We start from the raw sequence: 27,699 nt of genomic DNA on the forward strand, positions 1-27,699 counted from the left end.
TATTTAAAATACTTATGATATTTATTTTATTTTAATTTTTAATATTTTTGTATTAAGTTTCGACTCCTAAATTGTTAAATAAATTTTGAAGTTTTGAAAGCAACTTACAGTTTTAATATTACGAAGATCTTCATGAGAGTTGTCGTCCGATGATCTTGATGTTCTCGATGAACTTGATCCGCAATTTTCTGACTGATGAATCAGTAAAGCACGAACAAGTGCAGGTGTGATAAGGGAGGAATGTGAAGGGTTGTAACAGATAAGGGTCAAACGAGTATGTAACATGCATCCTTCAAATAGAAAACTTGTCGTGAACTCAGTCTCATTTTTTCATTTGTGTAATTGTGTTTATATTCATCATTTTTATATTCATTTGAAATTTGTCCATTTCACTCACGGTTCAAATTATTTTTATTGCAAATAATCAGTCAATTGTAAATTTAATAAACAAATGATTTTCTTTCGTCATTAACTATCAATACAGTCAACTTAAATATGCAATGTGACAACCACTCACATTGTTCACCGGCCTGTATAGATCTGATATCTGAATACTCATCACATAAGATTCAAGGATTGGATCAGAAACTACCTAATTCATTCACTATGGACAGAATGCATTTCTCTCTGCACATCAAGGAAGAACTCACAGCAATTCTTCCTGTGTCTTTCTCCGCGGGTGCAGATACGAATTGCGAAATGCGTTTAACAGACCGAACAAAGGAGAATAGATAGACCAAAACGGTCAATAACGACCAAATTATAGGTTCATTGGATGTTGGATGGTTTTGCAGAACCCCACAGTTCCACTCCATATATCCAAAGTGGTCGCAGTAAAGTCTCGCATATGGTTAGTTTAGTTGTAACAGTCAAGACAGAGTTTCGTCCTAGAAGTCTTCGTAGTTGTCTAAGAGTTCGGAAAAAATATATCTTAAGTCGTGTGTACAGATTGCGCATCAGTCTACGTATAGTCCTAAATATTTGACATTTTTTATGTGAACGTACAATGAGCACATTTTTCTTCATTCAGCCTTGTCCTCCACTTTTTGCCCCAGTCTTCGATAAGCTCAAGGTGTTCTCGGTTGGTGGAGGTACCTTCAATAGGATTCGAGTTAGAGGACAACATTTTAGCAACCCAGACCCAGTGGCCTTTAGAAACTTTGAGTTTGAAACATTGAAGGATGAGACGCAACGAAGCCAAATTGCACCAATTAACATTCACCTCACAGCTCTAACACCTCTCCTCTAATCTACTACAATTCTGTTCCTCTCCCTGCAACTACTGTCTGCTGTTTGGTACTTAGAAAGACAAGACCTTCTTGGAAACCCCACACTCCACTCAAAAGACTTGGAGGATAAGTAGAGGTTTTATTGATCTGTTAAGAAAATCATTAAGATTTATGAATAGTTTATGAATAGAGTTTTTTTAAAAGAAATTTACAGAGATTCCATCAGGGCTTGCAGAGAGACCAATTAATTTATCAGAATTATTTTGGAATTAAAGAAGCTGCATGCGTTTATTGAGGAAGCTGAAGAAGCTTAAAATCTTCACTTTATTGAATTTTGTGATAATGCTTGATGTCTTTAATAGAGTTGAACTTCATCTAGGAAAGTCTTAGGCAAACAAAACCGTCACAGTCGATCCTCGACAAGAGGCCTTTGATAATAAACCGAGGAAATCGATTTCTTCGCCTTCTCTTATCGATATCGACCGTGATAAACGTTAGACTTTAGAAGTTTAGAGTAACAAACTAGTTCTATCACGACTCAAATGTGACTCAGACCGGCCCTCTTTGATGGCTCCTTAATTCCGGGGGAATCGAATTTCACCGGTGGAGTTTTCTTTTTTACTTTCAACAGTCTGTTGAGCCTATTTTATTCAGAGTCGCGCAGAGACGACATCCGACTTATTTCTTAAATGTAGGCAGATATGGATACCGCAAATCACAGCCCGCTAAGCTTCGAAATATATGACTTACCGCAGCAACCTCCGTAAGTATTTTTGACAAGAGACTTCTTAGAGAACGGTTTTCTAGAGACGGTAACAGTCTCTTGGATCTGTGTTTGCGAAGCCTTCCTCTCGTCAACACTCCTGTCAATGAGTTTCAACCTTCAACTGTTTCTTGCTTCTTTTCACTTACTTTTGTAAACATTAATCGGCTTTATTCTCATCTTGTTTCAATTTTTCCAAATATATCGGGCTTGAAATAGGCCAAAAAAGTCGTTTACTCGTTATTGCAATTATACATTTAGCAACTTTCAAACTGCTTTCGATACTATTGATCATAACCAGTTAATGGGTGCCATGCTTCACCACCACCTTGAACAATTTCTTCCTCGTGAAGTGAAGGGATATGTTAGAAAAATGTGGTCGGTATTGGCTACAATTGTGTTATCACAAGTGCAGGTGTTTTGGTCGGCTAAACCAATTTTAAACACCACCGACAACGAACTAAGAGACATTAAAGACTCTGTCAATAGATAGTAATCTTCCACTCGACAGAACAGACGAGGAGTAGTGTTGTCTAGACTGAGGATAGGCCATACTTGTTACACACATGGCTTCCTCATCGTCAAAGAACCACACACACTCTATAATGCTTGCCATGTAACAATACTGTGTTTTAACAGAATGTGGTCATCTTAAAACAAATTGAGATTCTGTCAATCTTTCAAATTTAAAAGATATATTGAGAGATAAAGCTCCTGTTTAGATAGATTGTATAAATTTCTTAAAATATCTAACCTACTTAAGGTAATATAAATAAGTAAATAACCCAATAGATAAATAAAGCAGTAAAATAAGTAAACAGGAAAATTAAAAATAAGAATAAAGATAACAATAAATAAATAAAACTATAAGACTATAAAGCCTCAGATAATTTTAAATTAACTGTAAATTAAATGAAAACTAACTGTAAGTTCAAAAACAGTCACACAGTCCCTATAATCTAATGAATCATTCACTAATAAGATTCAAATGAATATAATAACATGGGTGGGGGATGTATTGTGGGTGGTGATTAGGGATGGATCCTTATCAGTGAAAGAGTAAGCATACCAGAAGGATTCACGAATTGCCATGGTTTCGGCTGTAAATATTGAACACGACTTAGGCTTCAAAATCTTGAATAATTATTAACCACCACTAAAAACACAGCTCCCACACTACATTAGAGATTTAGTGCAACATTTAGTTTTTATAAATTTTAAATTTAACAGTTGTTGAAAGTTTTTTTTAAATTAAAAATTAAATTGAGTTCTATAAGGGTGCATTCTTAAAGGAAATTTAACACTCTTTTCAATGTCTTTGTTTGGATTTCCCCAAAATTGAATGGTTCAAGAGCTACAAGTAGATTTATGAAAAAACTGAAGATAATTGAAAAAACATGAAATGTTGAATATCTGCAAAAGGATTGAGAATCAGACCATCCTGTTCAGACACTTATCTTTTTTTCTTTTTCTTTTTTAATTTAAATGATGCTGCCATCTTGCAGATCAGTAGGGAAACTGTAGCAAGAAAGGAAATTTATTATCCTAAAATAAAATGTAATGTAAAAAGAAGCAAAATGTAATGAGTTCTCTTTTCAACCCTAAATATTTATTGTAATATTTCTAAAATAAGTATTGTAGCATACGTGATAGTCCTCCAGGCCGGATTCTCATTTGCCTAGAAGAAATAGTGAAAGAAACCACCGAGAAAAGGGTGAGTCTCCTAAATTCATATGAATGAAAGTGGCCATTAATTTGCTGCACTTTCCCTTCATATCCTTAACCCCAAATCCCAATCACTATAAATACCAATTAATAAGCACTGGTTTTATATCCTTTATTGGGAAGTAATTACTTACATAAACTACCTCATAATTCCAGATAGCATAACTGAGGAAGTTGATATTAAAAAACTTCATTTTCAGAGAAGTATAGATAAAACTTATTTAACACGATTTAAGACATTTTTGCATTCTCCTGATCTCAATAAGGACGATAAAAATTTAATTAAAGTAAAATTGGAAAAAATTGAGCCTCTGTGGACAGAATTTGGTATTATACAAACGGAAATAGAAATAGTTAACCCTAAAAATGAAACAGAATTAATTCAAAGACAAGATTTTGAAAATGAATTTTGTAGATTAGTTAGCAGGGCTAGGACACTAATAGTAACTAGTAGTACAGATAGTAAAGAGTCTATTGTTAAGTAACACATCATGGAAGTTAGGCTTTGGGATATGTTATTACTCTCTTTCAATGGAAAGTATAAGATATCTATGATAGATGGAAGAACAGATTTAGCACCTATTCAAAAGTATTTAAAAAGAGCATTACTGGATGATGCAGCTTCAGCTTTAAAAAGTATGGAATAAACAAATGATAATTATAACTTGGCATGGGAGTTGGTTGAAGAACGCTATTATCATAAAAGGCATATTGTATTTATGCATATAAAAGCAATCCTTATCTGTGAAAAGGTGGAAAAGGCTTCAGCTAGTAAGTTGCAGAATATTGTAGATGTTACTTTAGCCAATTTAAGAAGTTTTAAGCTTTAAAGTTCCCTAATGACCACTGTGATCCACTTTTATTTGTGATTTTAGGCAGAAAATTAGATCCTGGAACACGTCAAAACTGGGAAAGTGTAATTAATGGAAAGGAAGTTCCAACCCTTAGTCAATTGAAAACTTAGAATCTATTTACAAGTATAAGTGTACCACAATAAAAGATGATTTCAAACAAAATAGAAATAAATAAAAAAAATCTGCATTTACCTAATCATGATTAAGATAAATTACAGTATAAAGGCACATGTGCTTATTGTGGGAAACCTCATAAAATTTATATCTGTAGATTCTTTATATCCGGATCGTTGCAAAACAAGTTACTGTGAGTAGGAACTATCTTTTTTAGAAAGGATTACATTATAAAATCTCGATTTGAGCCATTTCAGACTAAGCTAGAATTCTTGGTAATTCCAAGGGTTACCTTACCCATACCAGACATTAGTATAAATACCATCGATTGGGATATTATTTCTAATCTGTTTCTTGCAGACCCTAATTTTGATAAATTTGGTCCAGTTGACAATTTTTCTGTATTCTAAAGGGTCAGCAACTATCTTTGGGGAAGAACTTGCCAAAAATACAACTCGCAACCGTTGGAGGTTTGCAAACATTCTAAAGAGGAATTAACACAAGATGTATCTGTAGCAGCCTGTAGTCAAATCGAAGAAGAGTTATGCAAGTTTTAGGAGATTGAAGAAGGGTTTTTACATCCGAATCTGACTTCAGAAGAAAAGGCTTGTGAGAAACTGTTTCAAGAAACAACAATGAGAGATTCAGATGGTTGATTTGTAGTGAAATTGCCAACTAAAGGTTAACCAGTTGGGATATTGTAAAGCAATGGCAATGAAACGATTTTTCTTACTTGAGAAAAAATTGGATAAAAACAAACATTTAAAGGCTGCATATAATGAAGAATGTGGCAGCTTAATGGAAGAATGTATAAAGCTAAAGCACATGGAAGTTATTAAAACACTTAATGTAACAGATGTGCCTACATATTACATGCCCCATCTTTGCGTCCATAACATCCACAGCTCAACAACAAAATACCGTGTTGTTTTCGATGCTTCTGCTAAGACTACAAGTGGGCTTTCTCTTAATGATGTTTTAATGGCCGGCCTTGTAATTCAACAGGACTTAGTTTTAATAATACTTAGATTCAGCTCTTATAAATATGTAAAAACTGCTGATATCACAAAAGTGTACAGGCTGATTGAGAGTTCAGAAGAGAATAAAAATTTGCATAGAATATTTTGGAGAAAATGTCCTAATCAACCACTTATAGAGTATCAGTTAAATATTTTTACCTATGGAACTGCTCCACCTTCGTTTCTCGCTATGCGATGCCTACAACAAGCTGCTAGAGAACAAGAAGATCAATAACCCTTGCAGTCAGATCAATCCTCCAAGATTTCTACATGGACATCAAGTAACGGTTGCAATGATATAGAAAATCTCAAATTAATTCAGGAAGAGGTTATAAAGACACTTGAGAGCACTCATCAGATATGTGCAAACATAATACTTTGTTGAAAATATTTCCCATCTGCATTCTCATGGGGACGTTCATGCTAATAGTAAACTGCTGACATTGAGCCCCTTTCTGGATAAGGATAACGTCATCAGGGTAGGTGGACGATTGATAAGGCTCACATCTCCGATAATCAGAAGCATCCTATCTTATTACCTAAAGGCCATCAAGTAACTTTATTAATCAGAAGATGGGAGCATATTCATTCGTAATCTTCATTACTCTTGTCTTCCTTGCGATTAAGATTTTGGCCATTGGGAGGAAGAGATCTTGTAAGAAGAACCTACAATGCCGTATCACTTGTTTCAAGGCCAAACCTAAAGTTACCCATCAAAAAATGAGCAATTTACCGTATGAACACCTGAAGGTTGGTCGACCTTTCCTCAATACAGGAGTGGATATCTGCAGCCCATTTACAATTAAATCGGGTACCATTAAGAATACAAAACTACAAAAGACTTATGTTGCTATTTTTATCTGTCTCATTAAAATTTGTTCATATGGAGCTCGTTAATGATATATCAACACAAAGCTTCCTAGCTGCTTTAAAGAGAATTTTTGCGAGGAGACAAAAGGCAAAATTATAATATCAGATAATGGCACGAATTTCATAGGAGCAGCTCATGAATTGAATCATTCAATCTGCAGAGCAAGACAAGACCCACAAGTAGCGAACTATTTAACCGGTGAAAATATTACCTGGAAATTCATTCCCCCCATGCAAGCACCAGAATTTGTGGTTTTTGGGAAGCAGCAGTAAAATCTTGTAAATTTCGCTTTAGAAGAGTTGTGGAAGACAAAATTTCCACTTTTGAGAAACTAATGACATTTCTTGTATTAATAGAATCACTCTTAAACTCCCGACCTATCCTTGCACTTAGTCCTAGTACCAATGACCTTGCACCTTCACGCCTGGCCATTTCTTGATAAGAGACCCCCTTACATCTATAAATGAAGAGGATCTTCAAGAGGCTAAACAGTCAACACTCCCAAGATGGTGTAAGGTGCAACAAATATTCCAATCGTTTTGGAAAAAGATGGATACATGAATACTTATCCAACCTACAAGTACGTACTTAGATGCTAAAAGGAAGCCATAATCTGCAAATTGGAGAACTCGTTCTTTTAAAGTATAAAAGGACGCCTCCACTGAAATGGCCTTCAGCAAGAATCTGTGAGATGCATCCAGGAACTGATGGTTTGATTAGGGTGGTTACCCTAAAATCCTGTAATGGAGTCATCAATAAAACATCAAGAAACCAATAAACAAAATTTGTCCTTTGCCATCCCAAATAGAAAGTGAAGATTCTCCAGAAAAAGAAGTTTAAAGTTTTCTTTTATGTTAAATTGATATCCAAGTTTTTGTCTAATAATTCTTGTTTATTTATCAAGTTATGTTGAATACTAATTAATATTTTGAAATTTATATACTACGGCTGTTTTACAATTTATTTGTTTGTATTGAATCAATTTATTAAATATTTTCAAGGTGGGCGGCATGTTCAGGCACTTTTCTTCTTCTTTTTTTTTAATGATGCTGCCATCTTGCAGATCAGTAGGGAAACTGTAGCAAGGAAGGAAATTTATTATCTTAAAATAAAATGTAATGTATGAAGAAGCAAAGTGTAATGAGTTCTCTTTTCAACCCTAAATATTTATTGTTTATAAATACTTCTAAAATAAGTACCATAGCGTACAGTTCCTTTGTTTGTAGTATTTGAGGTGTAGAAGCGCCTGACATACTTTGTTGTATGATTAGTGAATCACCCTGTATAGCAGCCATTCTTGAATTTTCCGAGTCATGTGTTTGGTCATCTTTCCATTAAACATTGTTTTAGAACATCGAAGTAGACATATTTTGTCCATGATCATAACGATTATATGTCAATTGCAAACTAATCTATAGCTCATGCAGCCTCAAATGAGCACCTCACAGCCACCATGTTTAACTGTCGGTAGTGTATTTTTAATTTCAAGTGTTCCCCTGGCTTACTCCTAACAGCCTCCAAAAATGCATCAGGCTTACTTAAATTCTCTTTAGCAAACATAAGGCGTTTTTCCCTGTTCTTCTTGCTTATGTAGGACTTCTTTCTGGGATTGCATTGTTTTTTAATTGTAGTTTTGAATGTGGGTTTCCCCCCCCCCCTACTGTTTGGGGTGTAACTGAAATATTATAAGTAAAACCCCAATTTATATGCAATAATCCTCAGATGTATAATTTGCACTAAAAATAAGAAGCAGCATGACTGTTAGAGTCATCACTTGACCAATAATTAATTTTTTTAACCTAGACCTATATTTTATTTTTTGTCATATTCCTTTTGAAGGAAAAGGACAGAAAATTCTGAACCACAAAAAAAATATATATATAACTTAGAAAGCACAAAATAAATAATTAAGCCTAATTAAGTTCATGATCTGAAGACACATTTCAAAATTAGTTTCTGTAAGACTTCCGCTATTATCGGTCAAAAAATATATCTACCTTGAAAAAGACTTTTCAATGTCAACAAAGGTGATGGAACCATACTTGTAGAAACTTAAATTTACATACCTGGATCATCAATTCCCTGTACAAACAACTTTTGTTTACTTCAATTAATTATTTTTATCTAAGGCCTTGGGTATAACTGAATAATTAATATGGTCAGTTATGACCACTAAACATAAAATAATTTATTGTTTATATTTAAAATATTAATTTTCCCCATTTCAAACAAGTAGGTATTTTGTAAAGGATATTTTTTTAGCTTTCCTTGTAATAAAATTTCTACATTACCAATTTTATTTGGTATTTACATTACAAAAAATGTTTTTAAAGTTAAAACTCAAAGTTTAAAAATTCCAATATACTATAGAACATGTGTTATATCAAAACTTTTTAAGCTTTATTTTATAAATGCATTAAAATTCAATTTTTTGAAACTTCTTATTTTTTGTAAAAATAATGTACAGTGGTAATTTATACTAAATCTACTCATTTCAATTCTATTATAAGAAACACTTAATTTATCACAGTTTCTTGTCTTATACAAAGAGAACTCTTTGGTTTTAGCCAAATTATCTCAATTAAGTTAAACATACTTGATACATTCTAGTATATAAATCGAGGGAACTGTCAAAATACAATGTACTCTAAATTTGTCTTTGCAATCCTGTCTGTATGACAGCCCACTGATTATTGTTACTGCCTTTCTTCTTCTTCATCTTGTTCATATGTGATGAGCTATCCTAGGTCAAAATAGTGTACCTTATTTTACTATCACAAGTCGCATAATAGGCAACTAGCATTGTTTTTGTGTTGATGATGTGTAATAATGGCCTGTGAATCTGTGAACTCATGCTGAACCAGCATAGGTTCATTTATTGGGTATGTCTTCGCTTGTGGGTTTGAATAACTCAATAAACACCTACAACTGAAGACAGATCCAATAAGTGACCCTATGCCAATGCAATCAAATGCTTTGCTCAAGTTTGAAAAAGTAGATATAGTATAGTTTCCCTCTTCAAAACTATTTAGTATGTACTTTATGAAGTCAACAATAGCAAGCCCAGTGTTTAATCCCAGCTTCAAAAATTTTGGATAATGTAGGCAAAAGTGAAATTGGTCTTTAGTTTTTGCCTCATGTATTGGGCACACTATGGCTATTTCTAGATATTTTGGAAAAATCCCTAAGCCTTATAGATACATGCATTAAATCAGCAAATTGTTCAATTACATTACAAATATATTGTATGACTTTAACAGTTATTTAATCCATATATACAGGTATTTGTATTTTTTAAATTTATCACAATTTTTTCGATGTTTTACAAAAAGTTAAATTCCAACTTCTGGACTGAGGCTGATTATTTTGTGTTTCAAATGAGGCCCTTTTCCACAACCTGCTTACTTCAGAAAAAGTCATTTTTCAAGAAAGGCCAAAAACTGCATCTAGAAATTTTGAAAATCATTGTTTTGGATCATTTCAAGAGAATTCAATTGTGTCAGATTGTTTTCATCTTAGTTCCTGGCAAGTTAATTGAAAGCAGAATAAAAAATATTTCAAATTTGCAACGCCCTTCAAATATGCAAAAATATGCACAATAAAATTTGAACCATTCTACCACAGAGGTATGATTTGGATAAATGTCTGAATCACCATGGTCGTGTTAGCAAAAACATTGAAAATTGCATACTAATCCAGGCTCTAATTATAATCCCGATACAGAATACCTGCAATTTCGGGGGCACTTGTTGTTGGAACACTTCTTTGAGAATGGCACACTTTTAGATGGTGTTTAATTTGACTTAAACATAGTCTGTTCTCAGCATTACCAAACTCATTATACCAGGTGATGATTAATGAATTGTCAAAGATCGCTTATTAAGGACATTTCCTATTTCACAAAATGATTTCCATTCATTGTATATCTAACCTTACATCCAAAGTTGACTGCAGTATTTCCATATTGAAGGCTAATATCGTACTAAATAAGCAAAATATGATTGCTATTAAGATAATATTGCACAAAGTAAACAAAGATTCAGGCTGAGGACAGAGAACTTTGGAAAACAAAAGTGTTCAGAAACTTTTTTTGTCTCTTGATAAGAGTACTCAAAGTTATGAAAACAAAAAAACTTTAAATCAAATAATTCATTTTTTAATGTTCAAAAGCCTTTAAATAATATATTAAGATTTACAAAAATAATGTTTTAAATGCAATGACGTAATAAAAAATTTGGAGCTCATATTTTGGGCAAACCAGTAGGTGTTCTAAGGCATTTTTATTGAGTGTATGAGTGACAGCATCCCCTATCAAAAAGTACTCACAAAAGATTTTCCTCAGTTGCTAAAGGTGCTATATGGATGAAATGGCAAAACTTAGAGTGAGATTGGAGGTTAGTGTATAATTTTTTGGAGCTGGATTTTGCAACTTCATTTCAAAAGGGAACATTTAAGTCATTCTGGATGGTGCGATTAGAAACGATTGATCTAAGGATTCATGAGTGTACAGTAAGGATTCTGTCGAGACTGCAAGGTTTGGTTGAGCCCCATATTGGTGGCTGGCTCGGTCTGTGCCGTATGTCCATATTGGTTTCAGTATCGAGTTGTGTATAAGTATTTTGCCCTTGAGTTTTCATAGCAAACCCAGGTGCCGACTTCATCAAAAGTCAGTTCAACATTGCAAAAAATTCTCGAGCAACATGCTTTCTTCTCAAGGGAGCATGTGATGATGTCAACAATGTGATGACAATGTTAAACACTGGAATGGTGATGCTTAATCCAAATTGATGGTTGGGGATTATACCAAAGGATCCGAGGACGGAATGTATTTGTTTATAAAGGATTTTACCAAGAAATGGCACTAAACTGATGGGGCAGTCGGAATTCGTAAGATGGTGTAGTTTGTTAGGTTTAGGGATTGAGTGAACTACAGAAAATTTGGAAAGTGAGTTGTATGGAGAGTTGCATTATAAAGGGTGGTTAGGAAAACTATGGATATTAAAGTCTTTTTTTATTATCTTATTTACCTTATTCCATTTATTTGCTTTTCAGATTAACTGTAATTAAGATTATGCCACCCAATCGTAATGTGTGGTAGTCTGAAGGTACAAAGTGCAGGACTATTGGGAAGGTGAGGTAGAAGCTTTTCAAACTATTTTGGAAAGTTTTTTTATGTCTAGAAGTGTACAGAGCTGACTTTTTGTAACAAAGTTTTCTTCCTATTCACAAAAGCTGGGTTTTGCCTCTCCAAAGCCCCATATGTTATGTGTATGTTGCAATTGTTCTAAATAGATCTCGAATAGAATAAATGTAACACTTTTCTGGGGGAGGGTAACTGAATAATTGATTGTACATAGTGTTTTCAGCCTAGTCCATGTATACTTTCTAAGTTTCAGTTTCATGTTTATACTGTCCTTTTTGTTAAAAAAAAAATTAAAAATCTGTACAAAAAGAAAACAGTTTGTACTTGTCCTTAAATTGAGCAGTCTATTTCAATTCAATTTATTAGGGAAAATAAAATTTCTGTATTGCTTTTTAATGTTAAGACTTTTGTCTTGTTGTAATGAGGGTTTGCAACATTAGAGGTTATATCAACCCTCGGGGTGCCGGTGTTTTTGAAAAAAAAGCCCATTCGTAAGTATGTCGGGTTCGAATGCAGGGCCGCTGGATTCGAACCCGGGACCTTTACCTTACAGTGATGAGCGCCACATCAACACCCAAACCGTTGCAGCCACCGACGCCCCATACTTTTCTCTTATTATTTCTGTTTTATGTACAATCATTAACATCTTAATGAAGTCTCACTCCTTTCTTCAATAATTGTAGCATTCCGTCTTCATCATTTAAAAAAATATGTATACCATTTTATATTTTTGGAAAAATTTGTTTGTTTGGTTTTTTTTAGCCAGTTTTTATTGTTTTTACATGTTACATCATTGATGAGCCTTAACATTTAAGTCAATTCCAATTTCTAACTGAAGAAACACGAACGTTCTAATATATGTTCTTAAATTAAAAAAAAAAAAATTAAAAATATAAAAAAATCGGTTTGTTGAAAGCAATTAATTTTTAGTTATTACAACAAATATTAATGAAGTGTTGATTTTTAGCCCTTTCACCAATGGCTCAAGCTCAAATCAGATGTGGGGATCAAGATTGGAGTCAAACGTTACCCCTAAAGTAAGTTTTTATATACATCTACTACTCAGTGTACATTTTAAACTATAAATCTCTAAATATGGAAAACTAAAGAGAGGATGTTACACATAAATTTAATATACATATATTATTAAACCATTAAATGTTATAACAAATTTATTCTGCAATGAATTAACTATCTGAAACCACTTGCACCATTTTATACAATACTTAGACATTATTTTTTCCAAAAGCTTTTTCCATATTACTGTCTTAAGGAAATTTTATAACTCGTTATATTCAGTGTACATTTTAAACTATAAATCTCTAAATATGGAAAACTAAAGAGAGGATGTTTCACATAAATTTTATATTCATATATTTTGTATTAGTTAAATTAAATGTTATATTGTATTTATTATACAACGAATTAACTATCTGAACTCACCACTTGCACCAAATTATACAATTCTTAAACATTATTTTTACTAAAAACTTTTTTCATATTACTGTTTTAAGGAAATTCTATTGAAATTATCAAAACATGCTATCATTAAAGCAATAACATTTGGAAAAACTGGAAAAAGTCACCTCTGTAGCCTACGTCGGTTTAAAATATACGGTGGCCTTACAGTCTGTAATATGATAGAATTAGTTGAAGGGTATGTCTTACTTTTGTTCTGGTTTTTGGTTCTGAATGTGATTACAATTTTTATATATACAATGTATTGTTTTGTAGTTCGTTGAACAGCGAGGATAAGGAAGAGGCTTTCATGTTAAAACATGCCCTTGGAGGAAATCCTTTCGCCTGTCGTTATATAAAAATTATTCCTCTGCAGTGTTGGGGAACATCTCCAACCCTTTATTATTCAATTTGTTCATTTGAATTGACAGGTGTTGATCAATGGGACATTGTAAAACATGCTATGGATTGTGTGAGAAAGGTACAGGATATATTAGTCTTGTCTTATTTCTTTTATTTTTTTAGCTCATACAGTTTTTTCTTATTTTTTTATTGTATACTCAAAACACTCTCTATGAAGACTCCTAGATTTATCAGTCCTTCCAAGGAAGTTCAAAGCCATTGTTACAGGATCCAGTCACATCCTCAAATCCCTCCCTCCCTCAACCCTCCTTTCACTATCTACAACCAGCCCATTTCCTTCTTTTCCACTGTTGAAAACCTCGTTGACCAAAGCCTTTTCTGGAAACCACACATTTCCCAAATTACCCGATGCTGTATTGCATCTATCATTCAATTCCACTGGTCATGGCTCCTCTTACTATTTACTATTGTAAACTCCTTGTCTCCTCCCTCAAATTTCCTCTCTTCGATTGCAGCTCTGTTACTTATGAGGGACTTTCAGAGGAACAAATAAGCGTCTGAAAAGATTGATGAATTGTAGTGTCATATTTATTTTCTCCCTCCCCCCATATGTTCAGAGTCTCGCACCTGTACAGATTTATCCTGGCTTTATCCCTCCTTCTGTAGGAAGTATTTCCTAGGCTCCTTCCTTCACCAATCCATAAACTCTCATCGATCTCGCTCTATTTTTCAACTACTCCAAATCAAATATACTATCCTCTCTCACACCCGCTCGTTTAACAATGACTTTTATCTCCCTCTCATAAAACCTCCACATTTGAACAGTCCTTTCTAGCTCAAGCCACAAATCTCTGGGAATTATCTCCCTTTGCCAATCCGCAAAGCCGCCTCCAGTCCTTTTGCTTCATAAGAAAAGCTTTTTTTCTATTGGGTTGTCCGGAAAATAATGCAGGATTTTAAGTTTTCATTAAAAAAAATCTATATAAAATATTCTGTTTACGTTTACAGGATTACTCATTTGTATNACGTTGGGAGAAATGTATTGAGAGTATGGGAAATTATTTTGATTAAAGAACATTGCTTTAAAGTAACTAGTTTCTTTTTTTTTTGTTTAATACCAAAATCCTGCATTATTTTCCGGACAACCCAATATTATGTTCGCACAAGACAAAGTATTATTTTATTATCATTTTTCTCTAAATTTTTATTATTGCTACTATTATTTCCATTTTTATATTTTGTATCAGGTAATGATTTTTTCGATGTTCAGTGTACTTTTGTGGTGAACTCTATTATCAAAGTTTGAATACCAATAAAGCCTTTACTTCCGATGTCTTGGTTAGAAACAGTTGGAGCTAAACGGTTTATTGATATTCAACCTTGGTTTTGTATTAGGTGATTTATTTCAACTTATTCCACTATATGTTAATGACAAACCTTTATTAATTCAAGCGCCAGATTTGTTCAAATTTCTGTAAACTTGTTGTTCTTAGGGGACCTTCATCCCAGCATAAAGTATTTTTTCTCTCTTCTCTCTCATAGAAGCAATGGAAATTGTGCAAATGAAATTAAATATTTTATTGACCTTATCAGATAATGCATAAATAATACTACGACTCATAAATAATGTATTTATCTTACTATTTTGGTTTCGGCAATGAATAATGCAATAGTAGAAGAGTACACGCACACTAAACATTCTGATGCATTTAATTTCATTTTTACTAATATTGCTTGATGTAAACATAATAATATTATAGTTGATAATTCCGGCCTAATTGATTCTTTTCCCCTCAGTATACTGATGAACAATCCATTAAATTATGTATGAAATATCTCCGAAGCATGAATTTCAAAGAAACATTTCGGTGTTTGGAACAAGAATCTAAAATGAAAATTGAACATCCATCTCTTGAAATGTTGTTCCATTTAGTGAATGAGGGGTTGTATGATGAAGTAGAAGATTTTATCACCCGAGCCTCGAACAGTGAGTATAACACATTTTCCTACAAACTCTTGTGTGAAAAAAATTATTTAAATTTTTAAAAACAATAGGCATTGTGTTTATTTTTTATATTTAATTTCTCTTGCTAATAAGCACTTAATCCAAGTGCTACTTATGTATGAAATTTGGAAGTGAACGTTATTTTCTTATTTTTTAGATGGTTTGTTCAACAATCACTTATCAACTCTTGTATTTTATCCTTCGTGGGTCAACATGGAATTGACAAAACCAAGACCTGGTATGCGAGGGGGGCATCAGATGTGTGTCGATATTAAAAGTGGTCACATATATTTACATGGGGGATGGGATGGATACCAGGATATTAATGATCTATGGATCTTTGATATTGCCAATAAAAAGTGGAACATGGTATCGTACGATACTCGTGTTGAGGTTTGTTAATGTTAGATTTCCATTTTTGAATAGACAGTATTTTGTTATACAATATTTGTGTGCTAAATAAGTTATCAACATGCTCTGTTATATCTTTCATTTACAAAAATAAAAAGTATGAAGAGACAATTCCTTTTCAAGCCTCTTTTCTTTTAAAATTTTTCGATCGGTAATAATTTTAGGGAGGCCCTGGCCCTAGATCTTGTCACAAAATGTGTTTGGATTATGAAAGAAGAGAAATATATGTTTTAGGCAGGTATCTGGATCTGCAGAGTCGCAACACAGAGAATTTGAAGGTACTGATGCATTTTATTGCCCAATAAATCAAAGTTGACTGAGTTTTAATTGATTTTAGGCTGACTTTTATGTTTACCATATAGATAAGAATCGTTGGCGTTTGATAAGTAGTGATACTCAGGCTGAAGGTGGTCCACAGTTGATTTATGACCATCAAATGTGTATAGATATTCATAAGAGATTTCTTTACATTTTTGGTGGCCGTATATTGACATCAGACATGGAGTGAGTAGTAAAATATTGTTTTATTACTATAATTATTCAACTACATTAATATTTTGTTTACTTTTATAGACAAGAATCTTCTGTGCACGATAGAAATAATTCAACCAAGATTGAAACAGGAAATGATAATGTACTGTACTCAGGGATGTATTGCTATGATATTACTAATAATGTTTGGACTCATTTATGTAAAGATGTTGCATCTCAAGATCCCTCTCCAATTCCTGTGATTAAATCTAGAATTGGTCATTCAATGCTTTTTCATCCGGCAAGTTTATATCAATTAAAATTTATCGCATATGTTAGTTGTGTAGTAATTTTTTTTAACTAACTTGCACTTATTCTATTTCTTTTCAGGTTACAGACAAACTATACATTTTTGCAGGACATAGAAATAAAACGTATCTAAATGATTTCTTTTCCTACAATATTGTCACAAAGAAATTTGAGTATATCAGTGATGGCTGCCACAAGTTCTGTAATAATTTTCCTGCATCAGGTTTTACTCAGCGAGCTACAATTGATCCTAATTTAAATGAAATTTATGTTTTGACGGTAATTATTAAAATTGAAATTTTATATAATCAATACATACATATACTAAGCAGTGAGTGATTTTACAATTGTCAAATATTTAAAAATTAACAATTAAAATTTCTATAGGCTAAAAAAAGTAACACACACATACATGGGGGATGGGATAGTTGTTGATTGATTTTTATAAGCACAACTCTGCTGTATGCATATGTATACATGTATATACATCACATATATACACGATTGAACTGCTAAAATCACCTACTAAGGTGTTTTGCCATCTCGTTCTTTTCCAGCCTCCTGCTTAGGAAGTTAAGTTCCAGGAGCTATCAACAACAAGATCATTTTAGACTCAAATACATGCAGTTTTAACATAGATGTTTTTTTCACATGACCATTTGTATGTTACTGGGCAGTGTGCTTGGTTGGAAGGTTTAGGTTAGTAGGTTAGATTGTGTTAGGTGTGTTAAGGACGAGTTAGGTTACATATGGTGCACTGTTTAAACCTTTTAAAAAAAAAATAGTTCCTACTCACAGTAAGTTGTTTTGCAACAATCTGGATTTCAAGCCCTTAGCTCATCATCAGGTTGAAGGATTTCTACAACCACGTCTCTCGACATGAATTGCAAAAGTGAATCCGCCGATACCCCCGCCAATGCGACGTTCCAATGAGAAGCTGGTTTTTTAATGGCGCTCAATTTGAACGTGCAAAAAGTGGGAATTATAACACAAGGAAATATTATAATAGTAAATACTGCAAGAAATTAATTATAAATTAGTGATTAAATATAAAAGATAAAAAATTAGAATGATACCTTAATATTATTAAATTATTATAAAAATAATAACAATTAAAATAATTAATTTAATTATTTGGACGTTTAATATTATTTATGTACATATTTAAAATGGGAGGTAGATCAAAATTTGTTATATTATTAATGCATTTATCACCATGTTCAATTTTACATTTTTTAATTTCAAATTTCTCAAACCAATCTAGTTCTCTCCCTTTGTTGAAACTATGTAACACTGTTGTATTTAAATTTGAATTGAAATTATGTTTTGTTTCTTTTAGATGGTCCTTAAATTCTGAAAATTTGTTCGATTTAGGCAAGTGTTCTTTTACTCTCGTCTTTATTTCTCTACCGCTTTGTCCTATATATTTAATATCACAATCGTTACTATTGAATTGGTAAACCCCGCTTTTTGCCAAGTTGTTTACCTTGTCTTTAGGTTTTGAGAGGATGTTTTTAAGTGAACCCGTACTTCTAAAAGCTACTCTAAAACTTTTTGTTTAAAAATTTTACCTACTTTTTTTGATAATTCACCAATATATGGCAAACAACAGAAACCTAATGATTCATTTATGGTGGAGTGGTTGAGTCCTATTGTTGCTTCTTTTATAGTCAACTTTTTTATTATTTTTTCTAGCAACCTATCAATAAATATTTCTTGATATCCATTGATTTGCTAAGGTTTTAATAGTTTCTAATTGTTTTTTATAGTTAGCGGGTGTTAATGGGAGTTTTAACATATGGTCTATGAGCCAAATGAAACCAACAGCCTTTTGGGACCGTGGGTGGAAAGAACCCGCTGGGGTATGATAGTGTCTGTAGTTGTGGGTTTTCTATATACGTCTATTTTATTAGGTTGTTTATTATGGATAATTTTAGGTCTAAAAAGTTCAAACAACCATCTTTGTTAATTTCCAATGTAAAATTTATATTACGGTGTAGAGAATTAATTAGTTGGAGGAATTCTGTGAGACCCTCTAATGTTCCCAACCATATGCATAAAATATCGTCTACATAGCGTTTCCAGAAATGAACAGATTTAATTAATTTGTTCTTTGATTTGAAAAGATTTTTTTCCGAAATTATTCATGAATATTTCAGCACAAAGTGGGGATAATGGAGACCCCATTGGTAACCTTTCATTTCGTAAAATTTATTATTAAATTTACAATAATTAGATATTTAAGGCATATATTTAAGAGGTCTATTATATCATTTTTAAAACGACATTATATCTGTTAATATTTTTTTTAATATAATAGACCTAATATAATAGATTTTGATCTACCTCCCATTTTAAATATGTGCATAAATAATATTAAATGTCCAAATAATTAAATTAATTATTTTAATTGTTATTATTTTTATAATAATTTAATAATATTAAGGTATTATTCTAATTTTTTATCTTTTTTCTTTAATTACTAATTTATAATTAATTTCTTACAGTATTTACTATTATAATATTTACTTGTGTTATAATTCCCACTTTTCGCACGTTCAAATTGAGCACCATTAAAAAACCAGCTTCTCATTGGAATGTCGCGTTGGCGGGCGTATCGGTGGATTCACTTTTGCAATTCATGTCGAGAGACGTGGTTGTAGAAATCCTTCAACCTGATGATGAGCTAAGGGCTCGAAATCCGGATCGTTGGAAAACAACTGACTGTGATTATGAACTATGTTTTTTTAAAAAAGGATTGAACACTGCACTCACTCCATCATTCATCATTTCTATGATGCAATGTTTTTCCGATTGTGTAGAAAATAAAATGGGGTGTAAGTTTGGTCCACATTTCCATTCAAACCTAGTCACACTCATATTCTCACTCATTATTCTTTGCTATTTCTATATTATTACTCAAGTAAGGTGTGTGAGTAATCGATAATAATCCTCTACCCTTTACACATATAACTGATCTAATTGAAGGTCGAAGTTCTGCCTTCAGCCCTTTCATACTACACATTCACATTAATAAATACGTCTTGCTAAATGTAAAAGCAGACGTATTGATGTTTAGTAATTATCTAATTGGTCTGGGGGCCCTGACAGTGATAATGTTCACTACAATGGAAAAAAGTGTGCTCATCACTGACCCCTGAAAGACTCCAGCCTCTGCCCCTGGAGAACACAGACCTCAGTCTGACTTGGAAAGCCTTAAGGAAGCAAAGTAATTTGCCTCTGAATCCAATGTTCCAGCAATTCCATAGTAATACATAGCTGCGTCGTATCATTTTTTTCTCGAGGCCTAAGAACAAGGCCAGAGCACGCTTTTTTTTATAAAGAGATTTATTCTAAATATGACTCAAGAAGGCATGTATAATCAACAGCAGAATGATGCTTCCATAATCCTGCCTAATTCTGGCTATAAACCCATTTCATCTCAAGATCACAGGTCATTTGGATCATGAACTGCAGGAGTTTGTTCAAGCAGGCTGTCAGGGATATCGATCTGTAACTCGTGGCCCCTGCTCTCCTTAAAGATGGGCGTGACAATCGCCACTGGTGAGGATAAGAGCCCTATCACATATTTTGTTGAAAAAAATCAAACTTCATGTTTCACACCCATGGGGCGTTTCAAGTTCTCAGATAACCCGAAAGTTAGCATATGATTATACACTTCTCTCAACACAGTTGTTGTACAGTCATTTCTTAATTTAGTAAACTCTAATGCAAAAATTGCTGAATTATTTAGACAAATGTTTTTTACTTATTTAAAACTAAAAAAGTATTCATAGTTATTAAATTTGACAATTTTTCCAACATTATTTTTTGTGTTTATTAGGGTTTCAGTAAGGAGAGATTGGACAATAGTCTGCAAAACACTTTTTGGTCGTATTCAATTAACAAAGATGAGTGGTAAGTTAAAAAGAATGCATTTAGAAGAAATGCTTCGTATACATGACAATATTTTGTATAAAAATAATGCTCTATTTAATTAATGGCATATAGAAAAAATACTTTGTCATTAATCTTTAATTTACAAAATCTTTAACTGTGTTCTTAAGTAAATAATGAATTACATGAGAATTAAAATATTTTTAGGACTTGCTTGTATACCAGCCTTAAAGTAGCTACAGCTTATTGGCACCGTGAACAATATATTGAACCTTGTCCCAGGTTCGCACATCAACTTGTGTATGATTCAGTTAACAAGGTATTTTATTTTCGTCTATCCAATATTTTTTTAAATATTGTTTTTATGATAGGTTTATTTTGTTCTTTTATCATTATAAACATCTTATTTGTTAAAACATCAATTTAGTAGTTGTGAGATTTCCTTTTTGGGGTATCTGTATTTTAGCCATTTCCAATTATTTTGGTCAGTCTGACACCAAAGTCTTATATTCTCGCCATCTTCTATGCTGCATCAGGGATATAAGCAGGTGAGTTAGTACTACCATTTATGTGAAGTTAGCCTTTGTCAAATGCCATGAAAGGCTTTACTGGACAGAGGGTGCAAACAATTCGGCGCCTAGCACTGAAGCCGGCAATGTGTCTTAACAGGCCAAAACAGTGAAGATATGTAGACCAAATTGACCAAAACCAACCGTACAAACATCTTTTTGTCCAAGGGTTTAGGGGAGGAGTTGAGGCAGAAGACAGCTCTTTCCTCCACTGTGACCTAAACAAGTCTGTTGTGGAACCCCTATANTATATATAAAAGATAAGAAAGTGCGCTATTCTTTATAAAACAGCGCATTCCTTGGTGCCTCTTGTGGATCTCTTTTGGTATGAGAAATATCCCGCTAAAGTGGCTGTGCTGTTAACAGGCTAACAATTTACATTCATAGAGCCGACTTGTCGTCGTCTCAGCTTTATCCATCTTAAGATTACATCTCTTGTTAAGAGGGCAGTGGCCAGTATAGAGGCCTATATTTCTCCTCAAATTCTGCTTGCTGAGAGAGAGAGAGGAGTTCCTTCGCCTTCCATTTTGAGAGCTTTATAAATTTCTTAGCTTGCCTTATACCTGAACTATTTGTTCAGTGTTTGAATTTTTCTTTCTCAATCCGTTTTTCCAGTTCCAACTTACGCAAACACTATGTAGTAATTATCTGTCGTTCTGGTGAGAGGGTTGCTCCTTTTTTGGCTAGTTGGTCAGCCTGTTCATTTCCTTCTATGCCTTCCATTACGATTTTACCATTCTTAACGCACTTTAAGATAATTTTAATTTCTTTTCCCAGAGTCATTAGGCAGTTTAGGCACTCCCAGACAAGTTTGGAGTTAAAAGGATACGCATTTAGTGGATTTATGCCTGCAGGCATATAAATATATATATATGTATATGCACTTTTCATATTTTTCTTTATTACCTCCTGTGCTCAGAGTTGTATTGCATGGACTTCGCTAGTGTGTTGTTCATCAATTTTTTGTAAAACATTGTGTATAACCAATACACCATTTTTGGGTTTATTCCCCAATTTTTATTGCATAGTCTAGGGCGTCTTAATGTCAATAAGTAAATAGAGACTCACCGGTGCTGCCCCAGCTGGTATGGTGTGCATTTGCATCACACCGCAATATGAAGTGGCAGTTATGTAGATTGTTGTTTTTGTAGTGCTTGGCAAGCTTTTTTACCTGCTTTGGAGGTGTTTCTATATCCTTCCCTGGGAAATAGGCTGATGCTCATATAATTTTACCCATTCCAAAGCAGGATGGACCTTCTATTTGCCCTCCAACCAAGTCCCTGGTGGCATAATCTGAAACAGATAAAAACTTCACATTTGGCTCTAGGTTTATCATGATCCCTACAGTAAACAAATTTACCTGCATTTAATAGTATCCCTTTTATCATGCCCTCACTTACCCATGGTTCCTTGATCAGGGCAAGACGTCACTCGCGGCCTTTGCATGGTGCAAGATGGCCTTGGATGCCCTCCAAATGCTGTGGATTTTATTTCTGTCCTCCGCCCCCAATTATTTTCCCCCTAAGTTCTTGTTTGGGGAGGTGGGGATGGCCAGTTTTACCACATCTTGTTGTGGTACACTTTGATCTTAGCCAAAAGGCCGAGAAGCGATTGTTGTGGTAAGGGAAGGTCTATATTTCCTTCTTCTTCCCTTCTTGTTTTGTCCATCATCCTTCTTTTCTTCTTTCGAATGTTATCCCCTTTGAGGTACTGGTTTTTAATTTTGGAATTGCCTCCTTTTTCTGCACCCCTGATGTACTTGGTGTAGTTCTTTCTTCCTCTGGTTGTTTTACAACCCCTTCAAAGGAGCAGGCAGGCTTGTCCATTTCTTGAATGTATTGCTTGTTTGATTTGATATGCAGTTTTGCCATACTGAATCTGAAATTTACCGTGTCCATTTTCTATATAGCCTCTGCTGACCCACGATCGATGGACATGGTAGGATTCCTAATTTGTCCTCCTCTTTTCTTTGTACAACCATCCAGGCCTCTACTTGGAAGTCTTCATTTTCTTTCTTGAGAAATCTGAGGATTTTCCCATTAGTATCACTTTTCATGCTGTAATTTGGAAAGTATCCCATCACTATCTGCAGTTGTGGGAGGTGCAGTGAGTTCCTCTACCATGCGCAGCCTGGCGTCTTCCCATACTGGGTTGTTTGGAGTACAGAAGTTGATATAAGGGAGGAAGCCAGCCACTGTTATCATTTCATTTCATCACAGTTCAATACTTATTAATAATTGATCTATTTCTTACATTCTCAATATATATTAAAATAATATCAAAACATCAAAGTTATCTTATAGCTTAGATTTTTTTTATTTATTTTTTTTTAAAATAAAGGTGTAGTCCAACTGCCCATGTGCAGACAAAGGATTGAAACCTCTTTTTTTAAGAATTGTTCTATCAAAACTGTGTTTATTTTTGTATGAAGTATCATTTTCTGTTGAACAGTACATAATGTAATGTTTCTAATAGTGTTTACAGTATATTGTGTGTGATATGAATCGTTGTTGTTGTGAATTGTTGATTCTAAATTTTCCTTAATTTTTTGTTATTTTATTATCAATTTATATTGATGTGCCAATTGGTCAATCTCATAAAACGAAAACAATTTCCTCTTTTTCAGCTACATTTTTTGTTTGGTGGTAATCCGGGAATTTTACGTCTGCCTAGAATAAGGCTTGATGATCTATGGAGACTATCATTTAACCGTCCAACAAATGAAGAAATTTTGGCTCAGTTAAAACTTATTATAAGAAAGACAAAGTAAATTCATATAATGATATTAACCTATTTTTATACAATTTTATTTATTTTTAAATCTTTTTCTTGTACAGATTTCAAGAGTTAATACATGTAGACAAAGTTCAAGCAATAATTTTCCTTCAGAATGAAGTCTCAGTTTTGATAAAACAAGAAAACGAAGTTGAAATAGAAAAGGTTAGTGCTTGTTAATACTATGTGGAAATATAAATGTATTTACTTTTTTGGGAGGGGGAATGGGACTTTTTTTCGACTTAATACACTGTGACCTATACAGGTATATTGTGAAACTCTCTGCGATATGGGCTAGTGTCTCACATTCACACATTATATACCAAGGTATCTTGTTTCTCTTGACAGAGTCCAAATTTTTCTATCTCTGGTTTGCCCATCTTCCTTAGATGGTAGTTAGCCTTTTTGGGACTAGTGGCGAGATATCTCATTCAGGTGTGTATGCTCCCCAAGCCCAGTGATGAGTTACCTCATCCTCATGTTTTTTTTTTTGCCTCAGCTGGACACTCACGGCATGTATTGGGGTTGTATCCAATGTGTAGCACACACCTCGGTAGTGAATGAAGACTTCCCACACCATTCTGTTTGCAATATGGTCTCTCTCTCAAACTTTTTCGGCATTCCTTTTTCAGGAAATCCATTCATCCGTGAATATCTACATCCCATTGGGAATGTCCTACTTTTGTCTATCGCTCGCCCCTGTCCTTTTTAACCCTTTACTCTTCTCAACCACCTACCTGTTGTCTTTTTTAATTTTTCGCCTCTTGTCTACCAAGTGGCCTCAGTTTTAAGTTTTAAGTTGTACCGGCAGAAGGCGATATATTCTGCCGAAAGCTCGACAAGAAAATAAATGTTGTTTCTGACTTCCTGGCCTCATCCCCAATCTACTTTTTGGAAAGAAAAAAATATATCTAGTATACAAAAAATATGTAGGGATTGAAATTGTAGCAGCGACGGTCAATGATCTAATGCTTCTGAGAAAAAGGATTGAGACAATTGCACTGAACTAGTGAACTAAGAAGGTACAGTAAGCCAGAAGGCTGCAGTGCCTAGGGAGTAGGGAGCATAAACCCTGCTTACTAGTAAACTCCATCCATCACCATCTCCTTAAAAGCCTAGTCCACACTGGGGCGACTCCTTGCATCAAGGGAGAATCCCATGTGCGTCTTGGGAGTATCTAGCAGAAATTTAAAGAAATAAATAAATTGCACACCTTGAAGGGCCAATTCAAGTAAACACAAAGAATGAAAAGGCAATGAAGTGTTCTTGGTTCGGCTATGAATCTTTTTTTCTTATCCACCATCTGTTTTTAATTTTTTTTTTTTAATTATGATTGTTATTTATTAAACAAAAAGGGCAAGCAAAATCCCTGAGAGAGCATTTGGTCAATCATTATCCACTTAGAACTGAATCTGGGCTGAGTCTGAACATTGCATCTAATCAGCATAGATTCTGAATCGACTCAAAGGTCCCAGTGTGTACTAGGCTTAATGTTTACATATTTCTGTTGTAAAATATAATATTCAAGGAATGTATGGTCAAATTTTGAACGGAATCAATGCAACATAAAAGGAGTAAGAGCAATTTAAAATGAAAGCTTGATACTATTGGCAGAACTGTTTTAGCATCCAAAAATCAGTACTGAAAAAGTTAAAGAGGACTGGTATGGAGGTCTATAATTTTCTTCTACACCGAGTTATGGTTCCAGTCCCATGGATAAGAGGACTTCCCCTTCATTTTCATTCATGTCTTTGTAGATTTTCATGTCCTGGAATCCATGGTAACCTTGTGTTTTCCTAGGGTCATTAGGCAATAACTTAGTTTCTTACAAAACACTTCACCTTTATGTATTTATTTAATTCCAGTTTCACTGGAAAAACTTCAGGTAATAAGCCTACAAAATTCTGATGTTCCCTTATGTTCCCCCATTAATTATCCTAAATGTAAATAATGATTCTGCTTTAATGCAAACCTTGTTAATTAATTACTGATTTAATATAAGCTCAAATCCACACATACATGTACATAAACACAGAGTTGAGCCTATCACTTCTCACAGTTCATTGGTAATTCCAGCTTGTGTAAATTACCAGTAGGCAGCGAAAATCACCTACCTCGGGTGTTGGTAGTCCAGGGTCAGACCTTGTTCTTATCCGCCCATCCTCCAAGGTTGGGCTGCAGGTGCTACAGATAGGTCATTTAGCACCCAACACCATCAGTTGCTAAATCACACTCTCACTCACTCTTAAATACATTCTTTCCTATTTACATGCTGTGCACTCAGTTAGTGTGGTGGAGTCTCGATATTCCTCCATCACCCTTTTCACGTATTATTATATAACTAATCTAACAGAGGATTATATCATCATATCATTAATAAATGTACAATATTATTAGTATATTGGGGTAGTATATTCCTCCAAACAGGGGACCAGAACAGCACGATTCTCATATCGGTCGGCATTCCTACACGCTCTCTATATAGAGCCTAGGAATTGCACCCTTCAATTAGGTGGGACACATTGAAGCATCCTTTCTCTACATGCTGGACACAAATGTATCGTTTGGCCCTCGATTCTCTGAGTTTAATAACTGTTTTCTAATAATGAAGAATATTTTATTCTATTAAAAAATAATAATTTTTTTCTAAAATTTCAGCTCCCCAAATTGATTGAGTCTGTTTTCCATGACTGCAAATTTGATAATGAAAATGACTGCATTCACGAAATAAGAATAAATCTATTTGAAACATTATCAAGCTATTTCCCAGAAGAAATGGCTCAGCCAAGAAGGAATATAGGCGATGGCTTAGTAATGTAAAATATCTGTGAAAGGACAGTAAAACACATTTTATTTTTTTTGATATATATATATAAATTTTATTTATCGTAGAATATGAGTTATCAATGTCAATCATAATTATAATCATTTTTATTGTGTTCTACGTTTGTGTCTTTTGTAAATATAATAGCAACAGGAATAAATGTTAGTAATTAATTATTGTTTCAAATTTGTGAAAACCTGCAATGTTAAGTTCAATTTTTCTATATTATGGGTGTATTTTGAAACCAGATATGAGATTTTGTATATAAGTATGTTTGTATATACTAATTTACTATTGAAATAATACTTCATTAAATTATTATTATCAATTTAAATAATAATAACTTTAAAGAACTGAATACTTTGTTGAAGATTCAGTTACAATTATGACTTAAATAATTGATTATACATTTTTACTATAAAGCTTAATGTGGAATAACCCAAATTGTGTTCAAAACTACATCTGTAATTACTACAATTTTAGAATTTAATTAATGAGAGATAATTTGTGGCTGTGAGTATTATAATTATTACCAATAAACAAATTTAAAGTAATACTAAATTTTACTCACCTATTTATCCAGTCATTTAATTAGCACACGCTTTTTTTTAGAAGTAGTTATAGCATTGTGATAAGCTGTTTTTTAATGTTATTTACCCCAGAGTGTTCTCTTCAGGGTATTATAAGACATAAACTGTAGTGTAAGATTGGTGGTTACATCACAGCCATTATTGTTAAATAGTACTAAGTGTTTTGTTATTGGTTAAAGTTATTAACTTTTTGATTTTGACAAGTTGAAATTATCGATGTGACATTATTTCCAATAAGTGTTTATTAGCCTCATTTTATTTCATTTAGACTGAAAAAATACCATTTGAACAAATTACATTATCTTAAAA

At 33.4% G+C, this 27,699-nt stretch overlaps 1 protein-coding gene across 4 annotated transcripts; it reads left to right on the top strand.

Moving 5' to 3' along the window:
- The first annotated feature begins 1,700 nt into the window (after positions 1-1,700).
- LOC106668920 (muskelin) lies at positions 1,701-27,354 on the top strand. 4 transcript variants are annotated; one of them, XM_014398113.2, is made up of 16 exons: positions 1,719-1,992; positions 11,628-11,706; positions 12,686-12,755; positions 13,233-13,375; positions 13,453-13,657; positions 15,337-15,526; positions 15,702-15,937; positions 16,120-16,233; positions 16,293-16,459; positions 16,529-16,727; positions 16,817-17,014; positions 20,580-20,653; positions 20,840-20,951; positions 23,828-23,967; positions 24,039-24,141; positions 26,635-27,354. In XM_014398113.2, exons 2-16 carry the CDS (start codon positions 11,663-11,665, stop codon positions 26,794-26,796), a joined length of 2,157 nt encoding a protein of 718 aa, XP_014253599.1. In that variant the 5' UTR covers positions 1,719-1,992; positions 11,628-11,662; the 3' UTR covers positions 26,797-27,354. The 4 variants fall into 4 exon arrangements, with proteins under 4 accessions (XP_014253598.1, XP_014253599.1, XP_014253600.1 ...); XM_014398114.2 differs by lacking the exon at positions 11,628-11,706 and adding an exon at positions 12,481-12,622; XM_014398115.2 differs by lacking the exon at positions 1,719-1,992 and adding an exon at positions 12,481-12,622.
- The last annotated feature ends 345 nt before the right edge of the window (positions 27,355-27,699 follow it).

The sequence above is a fragment of the Cimex lectularius genome, unplaced genomic scaffold (assembly GCF_000648675.2).
Source record: "Cimex lectularius strain Harlan isolate CLEC.00 unplaced genomic scaffold, Clec_2.1 scaffold29, whole genome shotgun sequence".
NCBI lineage: Eukaryota > Metazoa > Arthropoda > Insecta > Hemiptera > Cimicidae > Cimex > Cimex lectularius.

Excerpts from the sequence above, each read along its gene's own strand:
- LOC106668920 (XM_014398112.2), top strand. The coding sequence starts at position 1,931 with ATGGATACCGCAAATCACAGCCCGCTAAGCTTCGAAATATATGACTTA. Across the intron at positions 15,527-15,701 it reads TATCACCCGAGCCTCGAACA|ATGGTTTGTTCAACAATCAC; the intron begins GTGAGTATAACA and ends CTTATTTTTTAG. Across the intron at positions 20,952-23,827 it reads TGTATGATTCAGTTAACAAG|CTACATTTTTTGTTTGGTGG; the intron begins GTATTTTATTTT and ends CCTCTTTTTCAG.